At 37.2% G+C, this 19,019-nt stretch overlaps 1 protein-coding gene and 1 long non-coding RNA gene across 3 annotated transcripts in view; one reads left to right on the top strand and one right to left on the bottom strand.

Moving 5' to 3' along the window:
- The window catches only part of DHX29 (DExH-box helicase 29), a 46,621-nt gene that overhangs the window by 14,449 nt on the left and 13,153 nt on the right, over positions 1-19,019 (top strand). For both annotated transcript variants that reach the window (XM_006927733.5, XM_003980963.6), the window contains exons 7-14: positions 2,700-2,826; positions 3,585-3,743; positions 5,420-5,585; positions 5,843-5,966; positions 7,470-8,075; positions 9,756-9,899; positions 17,297-17,473; positions 18,110-18,250. In XM_006927733.5, the coding sequence (XP_006927795.2) occupies positions 2,700-2,826; positions 3,585-3,743; positions 5,420-5,585; positions 5,843-5,966; positions 7,470-8,075; positions 9,756-9,899; positions 17,297-17,473; positions 18,110-18,250 (1,644 nt within the window). The remainder of the gene's footprint in view (positions 1-2,699; positions 2,827-3,584; positions 3,744-5,419; positions 5,586-5,842; positions 5,967-7,469; positions 8,076-9,755; positions 9,900-17,296; positions 17,474-18,109; positions 18,251-19,019) is intronic.
- LOC109501402 lies at positions 1,760-18,184 on the bottom strand. The gene is made up of 2 exons (XR_002159433.2): positions 18,085-18,184; positions 1,760-2,098 (listed from the first exon to the last, which is right to left on the bottom strand). It is a non-coding gene; the product is annotated as an uncharacterized LOC109501402 (long non-coding RNA).

Here is a 19,019-nt window from a genome sequence, read left to right as displayed (position 1 = left end):
GTTTCCTCCCATCTTTAAACAGATAATCATCAAGTATTTTTAAATGATTATCATTTGTAAGAAGTATCCTAAATTCCTTGGATAATAAAAGAAAGGCACATTTCGTTACAAAAAAATACTTAGTCTGGTCAGAGAAGCCTAGATATAAGAGAAACTAAAAATGTAAGGTTACATGAAAACAAGTTGTAGGAAGAAAATGTTACGTGTCTGACAGTAGACTTTAGAATTTATAAAGAAGTTTTCAAAGGACAACAGATACTTCACAAAAATAGACATATGGATAGCCAGTAAACATGTAAAAACAATTTCAAGATCACTAGTCATCAGAGAAATGAAAATGGAAACTGCAGTTAGATCCTATTGTATATTCATCAAAATGGCTACAATTAAAGAGATCAGTAATACCAAGTGTTGGGAGTGCATGGAGCTGCAGGAACACTCAGACATTGATTGTGGGAGTATAAAATGGTATATCCACTTCAGAAAACTGGCACTTCCTTAAAAAGTTAAACATACACTTAGCCATGTGACAGAACAGTTTCATTCTTAGGTATTTATTCAAGAAAACTGAAAACATGTCCACAAAAGACCTGTACACAAATGTGCATAGCAGTTTTATATTCATAATAGGCAAACACTGCAAGCAACTTTCCAAAGCATAATCCTTGAATGAAAGAAGGGAGACACAGATGACTACATGTGTAATTATTATATTAAATTCCAGATAACTCATCCTTGCTAAATCAATCTCTCATGACAAAAGGCAGATCAGTAGTTGCTTGAGTCCAAGGATAGGGAAAGAGGATTCACTGTAAGGCAGCATGAGGAAACTTTTGGGGATGGTGGGAATGTTTTTATCTTGATTAGGATGATGGTTAAATCAATATATATATTTATGAAACACATTCACCTGTATACCTAAATGGGTGCATTATATTATATGTAAATCATACCTGAATAAAATTGGTTTAGAAAGAGAAAAGGGAAGTTGCAAAACACCATGTGTAGTATGATGAACCCATTTGTGTAAAAGAAAAAAATATATATATGTGTATTTTCATTCTGTATGCACACAAAAGATATGGAAAGATACACAAAAAGCTATTATTAGTGATTAGGACTGGGGTGGTAGAATGAGAGGACACTTCTTTTTTTATACTCTTGTGTATCCTATACATATTTTTAAAACTCTGTGCCTATATTAAACTAATATAAGAAAAAAAACTTAGGACAGTATGAGTCTCCATTAAGGGTCAAAGAAGAGGTCTCTTCTGATTAGAACATTTGGTCAAGACTGCAAGAAGAGAGGGGGAACTTGAAGGGTGCAAAGTGTGCATGGGCAGTAAAGGGAAGATGATCCATATGGGTAAAATAGTGTGAACAGTGTACAGAAGTGGATTGTGCAATGAGCCTTTGGGTATTAAACAATATATGAATATATACAGAGTATACAATGTAGATGAGTACTGACAGGAAGGAGTAAACAAGTGAGTTTAGCTGACACCAGAAGATTTTGATCCCCAAAAAATGAATTTGACTTTTTTTTCTTGGGAAGAGCTTCTCAAAGTTGGGGGCAGGTGAGTTACAAGAATTTGGTATTTTAGGTCAAAATTAAAGTGCTTAAAGTGGTTTGGAATATTTAGTAGCATTCAAGGTGATTTGGAAAGGATAGGGAAGCCATTTGGTAGCTTTTGCACTTCCTCAGGTATGAAATAATAAGGCTCCAAATTGGTATTGGAATTGGAAGGCAACAGAAACATTTAAAGCAAGAACCAATAGAAAGTTTTGGTTTACTGAGTAAAGTAGTTAATGAGCTAAAGACAGCAAGAGATTTTCAGGTGGAGGGACAGTGGTATCAATGGCAGAAATAGGAATGATGGAAGAATGTGATTTGGGTGAACAAGAGGTACAGACAGCTAACACTTCTGTTTACACTGTATCAGTGTGTTCTACACAAAGTGGTTCCAGGCTTAAGCTCGATGTGCTGCCTTAGTTGATTTCTTTTCCATTCATGTTAACAGTTGTGTTTCATAGCAGCATTATACATGCCCTTATCTTCACCTTGTGCCTTGATGCTTCTCATCTGTACTTTGTTAACCTAAGGAAAAAAACAAATTTGAGTTTAATTTTAAACTGCATCTAAAGTTTGCTCAGTGGAGCTAGTCCTTAAGTTTTATAACACCCATTTTACCAGAGGCCTTTTTTTTTTTTTTTTTTTAATGTCCCTATTTTCTACAAGAAAGAGAATATGGAAAGGTAACTTTCAGATGAATATTATTATATTACTATCTACACAATCCTTTTTGTAAATTATAAAATGTATAAAAACAAAATACTTCCTTTTTACAGAAATGAGCTTACTTAACTTTTATTCTGTAGTTTTTAATTTTATTTAACATGTCAAGGAAATTTTCCATGTGGATCACCCTCATCCTTTTGGTAGCTCATTTTTTTTTCTAATGGCTGACAGATTTTCTCTGTAGATGAGTGCCTTTGATTTGCAGTTTCTCCTCTTCTGTCACTACTACCTACAAATCTGCACCTTTGTATTATTTCTCTGTGAAAAATTCCTAAAAGCAGATTTGCTGGATCAAAGAATAAGATTAAAAGACCATAGGTTTTTCTATAATAAACTGACAAATGACTTAACTGATTTTGTTCTTTTTTAAATTTCTGAATCAATATTTTCTTTGAAACAGAATGAAAGGTACTTGCACCTTGCAGCAAAACTTCTGGATGCAAAGGAGCAGGCAGCTACCTTTAAACTAGAAAAAAACAAGCAAGGCCAAAAAGAGGCTCAAGAAAAAATAAGGAAATTTCAAAGAGGTAAACACTTAAAAATTCTTAGGTATATAAATGTCTCTTCTTTTTTTGGCTCTCCTGGCATGGAGGTTGCCTCTTTTTGTCTACTCTTTCCTAACGGTTTATACCTGGGATTGGTAGGCTTTCTGTAACAAGGCAAATAATAAATATTGTAGGTTGTGTGGGCCATATAGATGCTCTCACAACTACTGAACTCTCCTGTCACAGCATAGAAGCAGCCACTGGTAGTATGTAAGTAAATGGCTATGTTCTCATAAAACTTTATGGATACTGAAATAGGAATTTCATATAAATTTTCACATGTCACCAAATACTTCGTATATTTTTCAACCAGTTAAAAATACCAAAATCTTTTTTAGCTTATAGGCTATACAGAAACAGGCAGCAGGGCTGGATGCGACCCATTGGCCATAGTTTGTCAGCCTCTGAAATATACCATAAAATACCATCCTCATTCAAAAAGGAGAGTCAGGTACACTTCCATGAGCATTCATGTCTAATGAGTATGTTTTTCCAGACCTTCTACATCTGTTAAATAATTCATTTAAAACATTTTAGTATATGATGTGAAAATAAATTGCCTCTGACTTCTAGCATAAATTCTAAGTAGAAAGTGTTGAATAACTGGCTGCAAGGAAAAAGAAAGAATGCTGTTCTGTTTTTGTTGTTGTTTTGCGGTTTGTTTGTTTTTTAACTGTCTCTGCAAAGTAAAGAGACATAAAAAACAAATACAACAAAGCACAATTTTTTTTTCTTGGTAGAAATGGAAACTTTAGAAGACCATCCAGTATTCAATCCAGCCATAAAGATTTCACATCAACAAAATGAAAGGAAAAAGCCTCTTGTAGCCACAGAAGAAGAAAGGGCTTTGAACTTTAACTTATTTGAAAAATCTGTAGCTGCTACTGAAGAAGAGAAAGGTAAAACAAAGGGAAAGGGTTTCGAGGTGAAAGTAGTAAAATGTCAGTGAAAATACAACTGAGAAATTGTTAGTTTGCATTCTAGCAAACTACATAAGTTGGCAGTAAAGTTACGCTTCCACATGCTGTCTTGGAAAAATAATAATTATAACTTTTGTAGCATTTTGTAATTTTAAGTATCTTGTTTCAGTCTCATCTCTTTCCAGTCCATCCTCCAAATTCCTGCCAGAATTATTTTCCATAACCTATCTAAATGTGATTTCCCTGTTAAAAACCCTCAATCAGTAGTAAGTCCATACTTACCACGGCATTGAAGAGCCTTTGCATTCTACCACAATCTGCCTTCCCACTTTCTTCTCACAGCTAAGTACTGTAGCCTCAACATTCTCTAGAACATGTGTTATTTCATGGCTCCATGATTTTGCTCATTCTGTTATCCCCTACTTGGCCAACCTTATCCTCGCTTCAAGGTTAACTCAAACAGCCCTAAGAGGACTCTGCCATGAGTACTGCCTTGCCACTGGATGTGTGTAATGGTGCATTTATTTGTGCTAAGTAAATTATTGATATAGCTTGTATGATATTTATCTGTACTATAGTCAAGTCCTGTGCTAAATTGTCAGTTTTTTAATTATATATTCTTTGATAAATATTTATTGAATTTTTATTGTTGATAATGTCAGTTGCTGTATGTACGGCAATTAACAAAATAACTTAGTCCTTGCCCTCTTCAAGTGTATGGTCTTGTAGGGCAGATAAGCATTACATATACACAAATATTTAATTATAAATTGTGATGTATGCTATCAGAGCAAGAATACTGGTGTTTAATATTAGAGATAATAATGGGGCTGTTGATTTGCTCTGAGATCTGATAGGTGATTAGGTGTCAGCCCAGTGATACCTTGGTGGGAAGAGCCACCTTAGAAGGAGGGAGACAGTACATTGGAAGTCTAAGGTAGAGAAGATGTAGAGCAGACTATTCAACAGAACACTCTATGATAGGAATGTTATGTATCTGGGCTATCCAGTGTGATAGCTACTAGCCAAATAGGAGTAATGGGCACTTGAAATGTGATTAATGCAACTGAGAAACTGAAAGTTTAATTGTAATTAATTTAGATTTGTTCATGTGTGTAATTAATTTAGATTTGTTCTGTACTGGGCCAAGCAGGCTTAGAGCATTTGAGGAAGTGACTGCCTGCCTGTGTGGCATGATAAGCAGAGATGGACCATGAAAAGGTTTTAGGCAGTGGTGAAGAATTTGGACTTTATTTTATACGTAATGTGAAACCAATGAAGGTGGCGGTGGCAGCAGCAGCTGTTAAGCAGAGAAGTGACATCTGATCTATATTTTTTTCAAAAGATTACCCTTCCTGTGTGGTAGCCTCCCAAATCAGAGTACCCTGAACAATTCATCACATGGTTAGTTATCATAGATATTTTATAAGAATGGATGAGTTACTCAGGATACTTTTTTTTAAAGATTCAGATATTCAGTGGTTTTATCCATTAAGAGAATTTCCTTACATCACTCAGAAGAGCAAACTTTTTTTTTTAACCTATTCTCTTCTAAAGGTCTTTTCCCAAAATTGAGAGGACTTTGATCACTCAAAAGAGACTACACATTACCACATGACAATTTTTAAAAAAACAATCTTTGTCTATCATTTTAGAGAAAAAGAAAGAACCTCATGATGTAAGAAATTTTGACTATACAGCTCGAAGCTGGACTGGAAAATCTCCCAAACAATTTCTGATCGATTGGGTCAGGAAGAATCTTCCCAAGAGTCCAAATCCTTCCTTTGAAAAAGTTCCAGTAGGTAGATACTGGAAATGTAGGTATGTTTTTTTGGTTAATTGAATGAACTTTTAGAAAAATCTAAGATGAAAAATATGTTTCTTACATGTTAAGTAGACATATTTAGGAAGCTCTCTTATTTCACATCTCAGGTCGATAGTGCTGATACGTTATCTAGTACAGTGTCTTCATTAGAAATATTTAATTAATAAATGTAAACTTAGGCTCAGTGTGAATGGAATTCTGACTTGTTTTTACTTCATTAATTTTATTTTAAAAATCTTTGGCTTCCTTGTAGGGTAAGAGTAATCAAGTCTGAAGATGACGTACTGGTAGTATGCCCTACAATCTTAACAGAAGATGGTATGCAAGCTCAGCACCTGGGAGCAACTCTAGCTCTGTACCGTTTAGTGAAAGGGCAGGTGAGACTTTTTAAATTGATGTGTTTCAAAAGTCATTCGTGGAGTAGTGCATGTACTGTACTTTGCCAACATAAAACTATGAGCATATGGAATGTAGTATTTAACGATGGCCTTCGGTGCCAGTTTTTACTTTGCACTTCTTCAGATTAATCCTCGTTAAATGCTTACTTATGATTTTGACTGCGTCTTGCCCCTAAACATACCTTCGTCTTTCTGTCCTTAGACCAGAGGCTCTGAACCATTTCACTGGTCTAGTTTTTCAGGCTGTGCTATTTTATGGATTAAAAATAGTGGTTCTAGGTTGGTTGAAGTAAGGAGAATTTTTAAACAGTTTAATGCTTATTTAAATGTTATGTCTCTCTTGAATGTTACATTTTTTTCTCTCTTTTGAAAAGTTATAGAACTTAGTTCCAGTTTTCAGTTTTAGAATATATGAACTATAAGCTTTCAGGTTAAAGAAAGATTGAAGTACTTCTTTTTTTTTTTTTTTTCAACGTTTATTTTTTATTTTTGGGACAGAGAGAGACAGAGCATGAACGGGGGTGGGGCAGAGAGAGAGAGGGAGACACAGAATCGGAAACAGGCTCCAGGCTCTGAGCCATCAGCCCAGAGCCTGACGCGGGGCTCGAACTCACGGACTGCGAGATCGTGACCTGGCTGAAGTCGGACGCTTAACCGACTGCGCCACCCAGGCGCCCCAAGATTGAAGTACTTCTGAAGGAAGCTTTTTTTTTTTCCTAGATTGTTGCATTGTCAACATTTCTTTTTTGCAATAAATACATGTTCTTCATGGGAAATTAGAACCACTGGAAATTTTAGACCCTGATGAAGTGGAACTCCAAACGATAGTTCTTTTCCAGCTTCTGCCAGTAAAAATTTGTAATGTCTTTATTTCACCTATTTTGCAAAAAGGGATCATAAGCTAAGCTTAATTGATAGAAGTAACTCTCAGTGTTATAGAGATAATTGTGGGCTCTTTTATGACACAGAATTAGGACAACTTAGATTCACTTCACTGTAGTTTATTTTAAATACTTTGACCTGTAATATCATTTACCTGCCAGCATCTCAGAGGGAATTTTCTTTCAGAAATGCTTTATGGATCGCCTACATATTTACATAGTACCACTGCAGGAATAAATAATAAAAATATACTCAGTAGTTTGCTCCAGGAATGAGCACTTTTCATGTATTAAAAGTTTACTTTAGAGTGTGTCTGTAAGGGAGATATTAGGCCCATTTTACCAACGTAGAATCTGAGACACAGAGAGGTTATTTGTTGAAGGTCACACAGTAAGTTTAGAAGCCTGAATATGATATGCTGTTTATAAATTTGCATCCTATGCATGTGTATCTTATATTAAAATAGTAACTAAGAGACAAATTACATTTTAAGAGGAAAATAGCTATCCTTCTAAGTTCCAGCCTATTGAATTTTAATATTAAGTAATTAGTGAAAATAACATACTGGTGTTTTTTTGTTTTTTTTTTGGTCCTTTATAGTCTGTGCACCAGTTACTTCCTCCCACTTACCGAGATGTTTGGTTGGAGTGGAGTGATGCAGAAAAGAAAAAGGAAGAATTAAATAAAATGGAAACCAATAAGCCACGTGATCTTTTTATTGCCAAACTTCTGAACAAATTGAAACAGCAGCAGCAGCAGCAACAACATTCTGAAAATAAGAGAGAAAACTCTGAAGATCCTGAGGAATCTTGGGAAAATTTAGTTTCTGATGAGGATTTTTCTGCACTGTCCTTGGAATCAGAAAAGGCAGAAGATTTGGAACCTGTTAGAGCCCTCTTTAGGAAGTTGCAAAGCACACCTAAGTACCAGAGACTTCTAAAGGAAAGGCAGCAGTTACCAGTGTTCAAGCATAGGAATTCAATTGTTGAAACTCTTAAAAGGCACCGGGTAGTGGTTGTGGCAGGTGAAACGGGGAGTGGCAAAAGTACTCAAGTACCACATTTCCTCTTGGAAGATTTGCTTCTAAATGAGTGGGGAGCTAGTAAGTGTAACATTGTCTGCACCCAGCCCCGAAGAATCTCAGCAGTGAGTTTAGCTACAAGAGTATGTGATGAGTTGGGCTGTGAAAATGGACCTGGAGGAAGGGTAAGATGTCGTTCAACTCCATCTCAGTGAGTGGTGACATTACTCATCTGTGCTCTTGGGATCCAAATGAAACCTGTACAGTGTATGAGTTTTGACACTGCTGCTGGCTATTCAGTAGCAGAATAACTGCAAAATACAGAAATTAATAAAATTGTTTAGAACCAAATATGAATTCCAGGTTGATACAACTCAGCTTAATTACACTTTGAATTGTTCTTTCTAGAGATGGTATTTAACATTTTTTTAAATGTTTTTTAATTTATTTTTGGAGAGAGAGACAGAGTATGAGTGAGGAGGGGCATAGAGAGAGGGAGACTAAGAATCTGAACCAGGCTCCAGGCTCTGAGCTGTAAGCACAGAGCCCGACATGGGGCTTGAACTCACAAATCATGAAATCATGACCTGAGCTGGAGTCAGACGCTTAACCAAGTGAGCCACCCAGGCGCCCCTAACATTTTTGCCTCTGTCTTTAAGATAGGTAACCCTTCACTAAAAATTTTTGTGAAACACGGTATGGATTTCTCTCATGGAATGTAAGAAGAAAAAAAGACATAATTTCTATCTTATAAGGAACTTATGTTAAGAGAATAACAGACATGTACATACATGGCAAATAAAAGAATGACCTTAGAAGGGAGCCTGGCTGGCTCACTTGGTAGAGCTTGTGACTCTTGATCTCAGGGTTGTGAGTTCAAGCCCCACATGGGGTGCAGACATTACATACATACATACAAAAAATTATTTTAAAAATAACTGAAGAAATAAAAAATGTGATGAGAATAGAAGTCACCTCAAGATTCCCATGAGGCACCACTGGTATGAGACCAGTTGCTCTTTAACAGTGGCAGCTTTTATGAAATCTTGACAGAAAAGTAGACCAAATTGTAGGAACTGCTCTAAATTTTTGTCCTGAGTACCTCAATATTTTGTTGCAAGATAATTTAATTAGAATACAATAATCAATCTTTGATGGTACCTGGAGTGAACAGCTTTTGTCTCAACACTTTGAAGAGATCAAAAGTTTTTCTTGTTTAAAGTTAGCAAACCAGAGGCACCTGAGTGGCTCGGTTGGTTGGGCATCTAACTTCAGCTTGGGTCATGATTTCACAGTTCATGAGTTCGAGCCCTGTGTCAGGCTCTGTGCTGACAGCTTAGAGCCTGGAGCCTGCTTCGGACTCTGTGTGTCTCCCTCTCTCTCTGCCCCTTTCCTGCTCACGCTCTGTCTCTCAAAAATAAATAAACATTAAAAAAAATTTTTTTTTAAGTTAGCAGAACAAATTTTATAGTTTTATACAATTGAAGATATTGGGACAATAATTTTAGTTAATTTGGGACACCTGGGTGGCTCAGTCGGTTAAGCATCCGACTTTGGCTCAGGTCGATCACACTGTTTGTGAGTTCGAGCCCCGCATCGGGCTCTGTGCTGAAAGTTCAGAGCCTGGAGCCTGCTTTGGACTCTGTGTCTCCCTGTCTCTCTGCCCCTCCCCCGCTCACATTCTGTCTCTCTCTCTCTCAAAAATAAATAAAAAAACGTTAAAAATTTTTTTTTTAATTTCACTAACTAGATTTCCTTAAACTGCCCTACTTAGTAGCAGGATCAGCACCTGTGCTTCATTTCTTAGCTCTTGTTTCCCAGATCACTTATGAGAATCTTATCTCAATCTTATGTTCTCCCTATAGAATTCTTTGTGTGGATATCAGATCCGGATGGAATCTCGAGCTAGTGAATCTACAAGGTTACTCTATTGTACAACAGGAGTTTTGCTAAGGAAACTTCAGGAAGATGGTCTCCTAACCAATGTGTCTCATGTTATTGTAGACGAGGTGAGTATATTCTGTAGTCATGTTCAGATAAATTCTAAACAGTTTCACGTTAAAAGGATGCTGTTTCTAATACTACCTAACATTTTCTTCATGCTTATTAAATGCCCCTGTGTATATAATTATTTAATTTTCTCTAACAAATATGTCTCATGTTAACTGTTTTAATACCATATGGCATTTGCTATATGCTTCTGGCTGTATGTATGTGTGTGTGTGTGTGTGTGTGTGTATATATATATATATATATATATATATATATATATATATATATATATATAAATTCATTTAACCTTTCCTGAAATCCAGTGAAGTAGATACTATTATCTCCTTTGACAGTTGCTCTGAGGCACGAGGTTAAAATACTATGTGTAAGTTCACACACCCAGTAAGTTCTGCAACTCGGAGGTTCAAACTGAGGCCATCTGGATGCAGTCTGTGGTGTGTATACTGCCTCTTAACTACATTTGGTTGTTAAAGGATTTTCCTTAATTCGTACTAAAAAAAACCAAGAAATCTTCATCATTTACTCTATAGATATATCCCTCCTTGAATCAGATTTTTTTTAATGTTTATTTTTGAAAGAGAGGAGCAGAGAGAAAGGGAGACAGAGAATCTCAAGCAGGTCCCACCTTGTCGGTGCAGAACCCAATGCGGGGCTTGAACTTACAAATGGTGAGATTATGACCTGAGCAGAAATCAAGAGTTGTATGTCCTTGGATCAGATTTTAATGCACACTTAAATTGAATCTTTAAATTGAAAATTTCCCCTTAGAATTATTATTTATTTTTTTTGAGAGAGAGAGAGAAAGAGAGAGAGCCTGTAAGCAAGGGAGGGCAGATAGCAGGAGAAGGAGAACCCCAAGTAGGCTCCTTGCTCTTAGCAGCAAAGCCCAACTCAGGGCTCGATACCGGGAACTGTGAAACTATGACCTGAGCTGAGATGAAGAGTCACACACTTAACCGAATGAGCTACCCATGTGCCCCTCCCATTAGAATTATTTTAAATGGTGCAGTAGCCTACCACATGTAAACTGATTTGCTTTGTACATGATTTTGTCAAGAAGTAAGATACATAGCATTTCTATTATACAAGAACTATTTAAAAAATTTTCCCTGATGTAAAGTTTTTATAAATGTCTGTTAATTCACTAAATTCAGAAGGCAGTATTAAAGTTCAGTCATTCATTGATTTTTAATTAATAGACTACATATAGATTGTTTGGTCATTTTCCTCCTTTTGCTTAGAAAATGGTACAAATAGGGGCGCCTGGATGGCTCATTCAAATGTCCGACTTTGTCTCAGGTCATGATCTCATGGTTCGTGAGTTTGAGTCTTGCATCGGGCTCTGAACAGACAGTGTGGAGCCTGCCTGGAATTCTCTCTTCCCCCCTTCATTCTGCCCCTCCCCAGCTCATGCTCTCATACATATGCACTCCCTCTAAAATAAAAAAACTTAAGGGGCGCCTGGGTGGCTCAGTTGGTTAAGTGTCTGACTTCAGCTCAGGTCATGATCTCGTGGTCCGTGAGTTCAAGCCCCGCGTCGGGCTCTAGGCTGATGGCTCAGAGCCTGGAGACTGCTTCTGATTCTGTGTCTCCCTCTCTCTCGGCCCCTCTCCCATTCATGTTCTGTCTCTCTCTGTCTCAAAAAAAAATAAAATAAAAAAATAAAAAAATAAATTAAAAAAAATAAAGGTAAACTTTAAAAAAAATAAAACAAATAAACTTTAAAAGAAAATATTACAAATATAGCAAGATACAAAAATGAAAATAAAAACCTATAATCTCATATCCCAGAAAAAAAAATCACGGTTGACATTGAATATACATATTTATATGTATATATATTTAATAATATGAATGTATCTCTTGTTACAGCCTTTAAAATTTGATTGCCTGATATAAGTATGGTTACTCCAGTTTTCTTCTGACATCCATTAGCATGATAGACAGTTCTCCATCCCCTTACTTTCAGTCTGCAGGTGTCTTTAAGTCTAAAATGAGTCTCTTATAGGCAGCATATAGATGAGTCTTGTTTTCTTATTCTGATACCCTTTGTCTTTTGATTGGAGAATTTAGTCCATTTACATTTACAGTGATTATTGAAAGACAAAAATTTAGTGCCCTTGTGTTGCCTGTAGAACTGGCATTTCTAATGATATTCTCTAGTCCTTTCTAGTCTTTTGGTGTGTTTTTGTTTTGTTTCTTCTCCAAAGAGTCCCCCCCCTTAGGGGCGCCTGGGTGGCTCTGTCGGTTTAGCGTCTGACTTCAGCTAAGGTCATGATCTCATGGTTCACAAATTTGAGCCCCATGTTGGGCTCTGCTGACATCTCAAAGCCTGGAGCCTGCCTGCTTCAGATTTTGTCTCCCTCTCTCTCTGCTCCTTCCCCGCTCATGATCTCTCTTTCTTTCTCAAAAATAAACATTTTTAAAAATGTAAAGAAAAAAAAGAGCCCCCCCCCCCCCCCTTAAATTTTCTTGTAGGGCTGGCTCAGTAGTCACAAAATCCTTTAGTTGTTGTTTGGGAAACTCTTTATCTCTCCTTCTATTTTGAATGACAGCATTGCTGTTATAAACAATTCTTGTCTGGACATTTTTGCGATTCTGCATTTTGAATATATCCTGTCACTTCTTTCTGGCCTGCTAAGTTTCTGTGGACAGATCTGCTACAAACCTGATCTGTCTTCCCTTGTAGGTTGAGGAGTTTTTTTCCCCTTGCTGCATTCATGATTTTTTTCCATATCTCTGTATTTTGTGAATTTGACTGATATGGAATGGTGATGGTCAGCTTTGTTGAATCTAATGGGAGTTCTCTTTGCCTCTTGGATTTTGATATCTGTGACCTTTCCCAGACTAGGAAAGTTTTCAGCTATAATTTGCTTACGTAAACCTCCTGCCCCTTTTTGTCTCTCTTCATTTTCTGGCACTCCTATGATACAGTGTTACTCTTTAATAAATCACTGAGTTCTGTACATCTTGTATCATGATCTTTAGACTTTGTTTCCCTCTTTTTTTTCTGCTTCATGATTTTCCATAATTTTATCTTCTGTATCACCGATTGGGTGCTCTACTTCATCCATCCTCACCATCACAGCATCCATTCGCAATTGCATTTTGGTTATTGCATTTTTCAACGTTTTTATTTATTTTTTTGGGGACAGAGAGACACAGAGCATGAACGGGGGAGGGGCAGAGAGAGAGGGAGACACAGAATCGGAAACAGGCTCCAGGCTCTGAGCCATCAGCCCAGAGCCCGACGCGGGCGGGGCTCGAACTCACGGACCGCGAGATCGTGACCTGGCTGAAGTCGGACGCTTAACCGACTGCGCCACCCAGGCGCCCCATTGGTTATTGCATTTTTAATTTTGGCCTGACTAGGTTTTAGTTTTTTTATTTCTGTAGAAAGGGAGTCTCTGGTGTCTTCTATACTTTTTTCATCCCTAGCTAGTATTCTTGTAATCGTGATTTTAAATTCTAGTCCACACATCATACTTATATCTATGTTGATTAAATCCCTGGCTGTCATTTCTTCCTGTTTTTTCTTGTCCGGTAAAATCCTCCATTGTATCATTTTGGAGGAAGAAAAAATTAATAAATTTAAAAATTAAAAATTAAATATTAAAAAACAAAAAAAATAAAGGAAGCTAGATCCTAGGTGTGTTTTTGGTCTACTTGCTGAGAGAAGCTTGATAGAAAAGAGAAAGGAAAAAAAGTTTAAAAAAAATTTTTAATTAAAAAAATAAAATACAAAAATAGAATTAAAAATTTTTTAGTTAAAAAAATTTGCTCTTTCTGTATCCAAGAAAGAGAAAGAAAAGAAAGGAAAAAAAAACAGAAGGAAAAACAGAAGCAAAGAAAATGAACAAGCAAACCGTGAAAGTTGAATGAAGTTACATCCATTTTACCTAGAACTGATATCTTGCAGCACATTATATAGTCCAGTCCATAAGCAGGTAGAAGGGATTTGTTCTGGTCTTCTCAGGGATGTCCCTGGAGGGTGCAGGTGGGTGGGGCTGGGTGTAATGGCTCCCTTCTCCACTTGGTAGTGCTGCTTAGCTCACTGGGGTCATCTGTGCATGGTGAAAATGGCTTTCCCCAGCTGTCTAGTCTCTGGTGCGTGAATTTCATGCCCTCAATCACCCCTTTGTCTCAGGCTGCCATCCACTCCCCGCCTTTACCCTGTGTCCAAGCTATCTGATTGCCAGGTGGTGCCTCCCTCCGGAGTTTTATCTCAGATGGAGCTGTGTTTCAAAAATCCACCGCTCGGACCCATGCTGATTCTCTGGAGGGGGGTCTCATTGAACAACAGCCTGGTGCTGTCTTGTCCCAGAAAATGTTCATGTGATCGCACAGCAGCAGAGGCTCTGAGTTTATGGTAAATCACAACACATAGCTAGTGCCAGGTTTTGCTGTATTCCTGTCTTTGTTCCAATATCAGTAAACATGGCAGCTCTCCAGGGTCCACCAGGACTTTGGCCTGGAGGGAAGCTGCATGGCCTCTACCACAGGCACTCCAAACAGGGGAACCGCTTCTCCTTATGTGGCACATGGACCCCTCAGACTGTGCTGCATGCTCCTGGGGATTCCCCCTACTTCCTCATCAGAGCGCCGCCAGGCTCTAAGCTCTGAAACTTTAGACTCTGTGCTCCACTGTTTATAGAAGCCTGGTGGTATTGAAACCCTCTCCTTCCTCCCCATCAATAGTTTTGGGGAACAGATTTCTTGTCCAGTCCCCTGCAAGTGTTTTCACTCTTTATCTCTTTCTCTCCAGCTACTCTTAAAGGGAGTGCTTTGCTTGCGTGATCCCAGTGTGCTGCAGTCTTCCTCCTTTTTCTTTCTGTTGTCTCTGCAAAAACAGCTCCCTACCCTCCATGGCTCTGTGGCTTTTCTCTCCCCCCAGTTCACCTCTCTGCACCACATACCTGCCAAGTTCTCTGGCTCAAATTAGGCAGATTTTTGCATTAATTCTCAGATCACTTTCCAGGTGTTCAAAATGGCTTGATGCTAATCTAGCTATGTTTCATGGATGAGACAAACTCAGGGTCCCCATAGTGCTACACCATATTGTCACTATCAGAAATACATATTTTTTCATGTTATTTGCCTTATGTCTGACTTATTTCACTTAGCATAATAATCTCTTCATTCATCCATGTTATTGCAGATGGTAAGATTGCATTCTGTTTTTTGGCTAATATTTCATTGTATATTCCATTGTATATATACCATATCTTCTTTATCCATTCATCTACGGATGGACACTTGGTCTGCTTCCATATCTTGGCCCTCGTTAATAATGCTGCTGTAAACATGGGTGCATGTATTTTTTCGCATTAGTGTCGTTGTTTTCTTTGGGTAAACTCCCAGTAATAGAATTACTGGATCATTCTGTATTTCTGTTTATAATTTTTTGATGAACTTCGGACTCTTTTCCATAGTGGTTGCCCAGTTTACATTCCCCAAAAAAGTGCATGAATATTCCCTTTTCTTCCCATCCTCACCGACACTTAATCTTTTTAATTCTTGCTATTTTCAGTGTTTTGAGGTGGTATCTCATTGTTTTGATTTGCGTTTCCCTGATGATGAGTGATGTTGAGCATCTTTTCATATATCTGTTGGCCATTTATATGTCTTAATTGAAAAAATGTCTACTCAGGTCCTCTGCCCACTTTTTAATTGTGTTTTTTTGGTGTTGAGTTGTTGTAGTTCTTTATGTATTTTGGATATTCACCCCTTCTTGGATATATCATTTGCAGGTATCTCTTCCCATTATTAAGTTGCCTTTCTTTTGTTGATGGTTTCCTTCACTGTGCAAAAGGCTTTTATTTTGGTGTCGTCCCAATAGTTTATTTTTGCTTTTGTTTCCCTTGCCTGAAGAGACATAATTCATAAAAATATGTTGCTAAGACCAATGTCCATGAGATTACTGCCTATGTTTTCTGTTAGGAGTTTTATGGTTTCAGGTCTCACATTTAGAATTTTAATCCATTTTATTTTGTGTTTGGTGTAAGAAGGTGGTCTAGTTTTCCCAACACCCTTTATTGAAAAGACTGTCTTTTCCCTATTATATATTTTTGCCTCAGAGTGAACCCTCATTGAAAAGCCAGATCAACTTCAGGAAGCTGTTCTTTCATGGTTTAGTATTAGCATTCTGTTACATGATTTACTGAATTGTGCTTAAGTGTAATACTGTTAACATCTTGAACAATCTGGTAAAAACAAAGAAAAAGCTCAGTGAAATTCATCATGTTAAATATAAGGATGTAACATGTTACATATGTTACAGAGTTCATTATGCTATTCAGGACCTTTCTTTTTGGTAACACTCAGAATAGTACATCTACCTTATTCTTACAGATAGTTGTATGATTTGTTTTAGTTTATGGTCACTATGTGCGTTAAATAGCTTTTCTTGCTGGTTGCTAGTATGTTTACAGCCAGATGTTGCCTACCTCTGCAGAATGTGCTTAATAACATACACATTTTTTTAGCTCTATTTTATGATCTACCCTTATTTTTTCTTAAAAAAAAAAATCATTTTCTGCATAAATTAACATCTGTTTGATGAGCTAACTCAGATTTGCCTTACCATCAGGAAATCACTCATGACTTTCAGACATAAATATCCTGGTAAAAGTAAAACTAGGATTATTCCTTCTTCCTCCCACATCCCATCACTTACACCAGTTGATTCTACTCGTTTCAAATTCATTCACTTTTCTCCATATTCAAATGGCATTGCCCTCATATAGACTACTATTATTTCTTTAAGTACTACAAAACCTCTATTTGAAACTTTTCTGTTGCTGTCCTCTACGACATTTTCCATATTATAGCCAGTTTTCTTTTTTAAGTTGAACTCAGACTACATGATTCCTCTGTGTAAAAAATTTTTTAAATTATTTTTAGAGAGAGAGAGAACATGTGAGCAGGGCAGAGAGAGAGAATCTTAATCAGGTTCTGTGCTCAGCACAGAGCCCAGCACAGGGCGTGATCCCACAACCCTGGGATCATGACTTGAGCCGAAATTAAGAGCTGGATGCTCAACCGACTGAGCTACCCAGGTGCCCCTTATTTTTTGTAAAGATTTTTAAGTAATCTCTAATCTGTATACTTAACATGGTGCTCAAACTCACAACCCTGAAATCAAGAATCACACACCACCGACTGAGCAAGCCAGGTGCCCCTAACGTGTTTTCATCACTGCCCCAACACATTAGGATAAAGTCTCAGGGACTTGCACAGCAGATTACCATTTCATTTGAAACATACAGCTTCTCTCTCCGTCCTCATGTGCTGACTATAAATATGAACTTTTAGTAGATTTGAGTGTCTAATTATTTTAGTCTCTCAGTAGCCCTTATGTATGATTCAGTTTTTTTGTTCCATTTTATACTAGGTTCATGAAAGAAGCGTCCAGTCAGACTTCTTACTAATTATCTTGAAGGAAATTTTACAGAAACGCTCTGATCTACACTTGATTCTAATGAGTGCCACTGTAGACAGTGAAAAGTTTTCCACGTATTTCACACACTGCCCTATTCTTAGAATTTCAGGAAGAAGCTATCCTGTGGAGGTAAGTTTTCTTTAAAACACCTATATGAACAGAAACTACATTCCTACCAGGGAGTTTCACCAGAAGACAGGCTCTAGTCATCTGAGCCCATACCTATTCCTACAGTACTGCAGGTCAAGAGAGAACTTGGAGATGGCTCAGGAATCAGATAGCTAGTGATGCCTGGATTGAGGGTGGGGAGGCTGGAAGGGACAATTCTGCTGAAAGATACACCTGAGAAGTATAGAACGTAAAACACACTTCTGTGTCCAAACCATTATATCCAGATTGAAGGTGGCAGTAAGGAACTCCTTTTTCACCCAACTCTCAAATTTAGGCTTGTTTTTGAAGCTTCCTTTCTGCTTATTCTATTAATGTTTGTTCTTTGGGTTCAGCTCATAAAGACTGCTCTTTTAACCAGTTTTCACAAATAAAAAATATACACCATAATGTAATTTGTCCAGAGACTTCTAGGGACAGACTCATCTATATCAACAAAGTTTTCCATTCCCAAATAATGCAGAAAGAAGCTTTTCTCATAATATTCTAAATTAACATTTGGTAACATTCAAAAGACAATGATCCCATTGTTCTCTTTAAAATGGTATTTACCGAAATGGATTTGAACTTACCATTCATATACCTTAATCTATGTAGGTTTTTCATCTTGAAGATATAATAGAAGAAACAGGATTTGTACTGGAGAAAGACTCAGAATATTGTCAGAAATTTCTGGAGGAGGAAGAAGAAATAACCATTAATGTTACAAGCAAAGCAGGGGGAATAAAAAAGTACCAGGTAAAAAGAAAACATTTTCAAAGACATCTGATAGTGATATCCAAAGTATAACATTCCATGAGAGGTTTAAAATCATATGGCTGGCACAGTGAATTCAAGTACAATTTGGGAGAAGAGGAAGAGATAGGATTTTGAGCAAAATTTGAAATAATCTTCAGTCTTTGGTTTACGGTATTTTATCTTCTTTCACTATTTTGGCCCTATAGATACCCGTAAAAAAATCAAGGAGCATATAAATAAGAGGCAACCTTTACTGCTTCAGAGCAATGATCACTTATTTAGGAGTAAATTTGTAATGATTTTCTGTATTTTATCTGAACATCTTACATGTTGAGGGTGGGGCAGGCCCAAAGTCGAGATCGATCCTTGCCATTGGTTCTCTCAGCAGCTGTCCTGGTACAAGCCAACCCGAGCTATATAGAGAAGCTGTCTAGGGCAAGCACAGTTCTTCCTAGAGAGTTAGTTTCAGTGACATGTTTGTTTTTAGAGCTGTCATAAAACCACATTAGCCTGCATTTTAGCCAGTGGTACTATATCCAGTATTTTTATTGTATCCACAATATTTCATGCTTATATCCAATCTGATGGAAACACAAAGTTACTTTGTCTTCTAGTTAAGCAGATAAATGAAGGAAGCAAAAACTAAAATCTTTCCCTAAAACTCCAGAGTTAGAAATTAGAAACTAAAGAAAGACTTCAGAAAATTAAAGGTATTTCAAAAGAGGTGACTGGACTTTAGCAACCGAAGTAGAATCTAATAGGAATGAGG

This window comes from Felis catus, chromosome A1, assembly GCF_018350175.1.
Source record: "Felis catus isolate Fca126 chromosome A1, F.catus_Fca126_mat1.0, whole genome shotgun sequence".
NCBI lineage: Eukaryota > Metazoa > Chordata > Mammalia > Carnivora > Felidae > Felis > Felis catus.
Note: the sequence above shows the minus strand (reverse complement) of the source record. Positions and strands in the feature narration are given on the sequence as shown.